The 2713-nt window shown below is 29.7% G+C and overlaps 1 protein-coding gene across 1 annotated transcript; it reads left to right on the top strand.

Moving 5' to 3' along the window:
* Nucleotides 1-722: 722 nt before the first annotated feature.
* Nucleotides 723-1911, top strand: LOC123906628 (cyclin-dependent protein kinase inhibitor SMR6). The gene has a single exon (XM_045956582.1). The coding sequence runs from the start codon at nucleotides 1107-1109 to the stop codon at nucleotides 1455-1457; it is 351 nt and encodes a 116-aa protein (XP_045812538.1). The 5' UTR covers nucleotides 723-1106; the 3' UTR covers nucleotides 1458-1911.
* Nucleotides 1912-2713: the final 802 nt, after the last annotated feature.

Genomic DNA, 2713 nt, shown 5'->3' with positions numbered 1-2713 from the left:
CTCTATTCGCGATTAAACTCTTTAGAATTATTTTTTCTTATAAATATTATAACAAAAAAACAAATCTAGACTTTATTATACATAGTTAATTAGTTTGGTAGCAGTTTTATTTTAACTACAAACATTTAGTATTGCAAATTATATTATCTTTTTGTCATAAAAATAAATATATCTGGCACAATTACAACCATTTTTTTAATCAAATTTTACAACCAAATATATTAGGAATTTTAACTGACCTAATTATTATTTTTTTTAATATTTAGAACTAAATGTAGTATAATAGTATTAAAATATATCTACTAGTACTATATATACATATACTACTAGTATATCTACTATATATCTACTACTACTAGTATACTAGTTCTAGTACATACTCCAATTTATTTAAATTAATTAATATAGGGGCCACATGGATGAATATATAGAAGAAGTAATCAGCTACAAATACGACGTCGCAGGACCCTGTCACGCGCCGGTCACCGTGCACAGACTCTGTCTCAAAACATCACTCCCCAGAAAATCATTATTCATTTAATAATTATAAAGGGTAAAATCGTAAATCAGCATGTCAAAAACCAAAGGCGGGAATTAGAGCCGTTGTAGCCCAAATCAATGAAATTTTGGCGCCAAAATTTTCAATCCCACTTGTCCTGCCCGTAAAATCTCGGTCACATCTCTCTGTTTTCTTTCTCTCCTTTTAATTTTCTCTCACTTTCCTCAATTTTCCCAGGAAAATTATTCTCTCTCTCTCTCAAACTCAAAAATTCCCCCTTTTTATTTCTCTCCCTCTTTCCTTCTTCCTTTCAATCTCCATACTTTTCATCTCTCTCTCTCTCTAAAACAACAACCTAAGACAATCCTTTTTTCTTATTCCTTGTTCTTCTTAACATATTCTCTAGCATCAATTTTTTTTCTTTCATTCTTCAAATTGTTCCGATTCTCTCTCAAAAATCAATCTTTTCAACAACCCTTTAAGTTTCTCTCACTAAAATTTCAATCTTTTCTCAATTTTCTTAAACCCCATTTCGATTCTCTTTGATTCCTATACACCCCACAAGAAAAAGATTAAATTTTTATCATTTTATCACAAGATAAAAAAAATGGGGTTTTCAAAGAAGAATTCGAAGAATTTGAAGAAAACACAAATGGAGAATGGTTTTGAATCTGAAGCTAAGAAATGGGTAATTGCTGGATTTTCTGTTAGGTCATTGAAACCTATAAACACAAAGGTGAGTGCAAAAAACGGTGTTGTTTATGAAGATGAAGATGAAGAGAATTCGACTACACCGACCGCAAAGGAAGCGAGGATTCCGGTGAACATGTCGTGTCCACCGGCACCGATGAAGAAGAGAATTTCAAGGTGTAACAATGGTGTTGGTGGTGTTAGGGAATTTTTCACTCCTCCTGATTTGGAAACAGTGTTCAAGCTTCGTGTTGAGAAAAGTCTTTGATTTATGTGAGCTTTATTCAACTAACAAACTTTGAAAGAAAAAAAAATTAGGGTTCATTCTATGAGGAAAATAATTGATGGAGTTTTATTTAATTGGTATTGTTATATTCCTCTTTGAAGAAGAAAAAAAAACAAGAACCTATGTATAAATGAAAGTTTTTAATATTTACATGTTAGAAAAGCAAGTACTTTATTTTGTTTTTTTTATTTTATTTTGTTTTTTAGAAATTAGTAAAGACTAGTATGTAGTTTAGTTTTTTTTTTTTTACTAAAGTATGTAGTTTAGTTATGTTTTATGATTAATGAGAAATTTTATGATTTAAATATTTCTGTAGTGTAAAAAAATAATATTGTGATTTAATTTAGTTATGCATGGAGAGTGATTGATTATGAGTTTGAGACTACTATAGGTCATAGTCAAGGTGTTGTTTTGGATTTGTGTGCTGATTTCTATGTGTGAGTATTTTAGTGTAACATTTTGTTTTCTTGGATAACGATACTTGTGCAATTCTTAGCATTTTGATGAATGTATAGTTATTTTTGTGTTCAATTTGTGTTTGTATTTTTTGAGCTAAGTTAGTTCTATTTTAATTTCTATTTGTGCTATACACCTACTTGATAGCTCAAAGCCAAAAAAGGGTTTAATTTTAGAACCTTATATTTATTTTTCAATACCTTATTTTTATTTATTTATAATGATTGATTTACATGTGACAAGCTAAAAAGCCTAAAATTTCTTCTAGATGGAATTAGTTAACAAAGGTAACAATTTTTGGTGAAAGCAATACTTGTGTTTGTACTAGTGTAATATGCCCTACATTGCTCTTACATTCTTTAGTGACTTTTTTTCTGATTCATTCTTTCTTTGAGTAAAATAGTTGGTGACATAGCTGTATGTTTGATTTGTTTTATGTTTAAGGAAAAAATGTACTTCTATAAAAACAAAATTTGTTGAAATCATTTTGAAATAAAATAGAAGTTACTTAGTATAAACATATATGAATATTTGATAGCAAGCATGAATTTTCTAGTGTGCTGCCCAATCTGCAACAGCAAAAACTAGTAAAGAAAAGGGAAATGCATTGTGGCGCGATGAGATATAAGTTTCATTTACAACAACACTGCATTACAACGCGAAAAAGTTGGGTTGACCAATGTGAAAATTATGGTAATATTGCAATGCGTCGCAAAAAAGTTGGAATGAACACAAAATTAAACACATCCTAGGTGTAGTAATGCATTCATGCCGTTGTGAAC

The sequence above is a fragment of the Trifolium pratense genome, linkage group LG2, assembly GCF_020283565.1.
Source record: "Trifolium pratense cultivar HEN17-A07 linkage group LG2, ARS_RC_1.1, whole genome shotgun sequence".
NCBI classification, from domain to species: domain Eukaryota; kingdom Viridiplantae; phylum Streptophyta; class Magnoliopsida; order Fabales; family Fabaceae; genus Trifolium; species Trifolium pratense.
The sequence above is the reverse complement of the archived record's forward strand: the minus strand, read 5'-3'. Positions and strand labels throughout refer to the sequence as shown.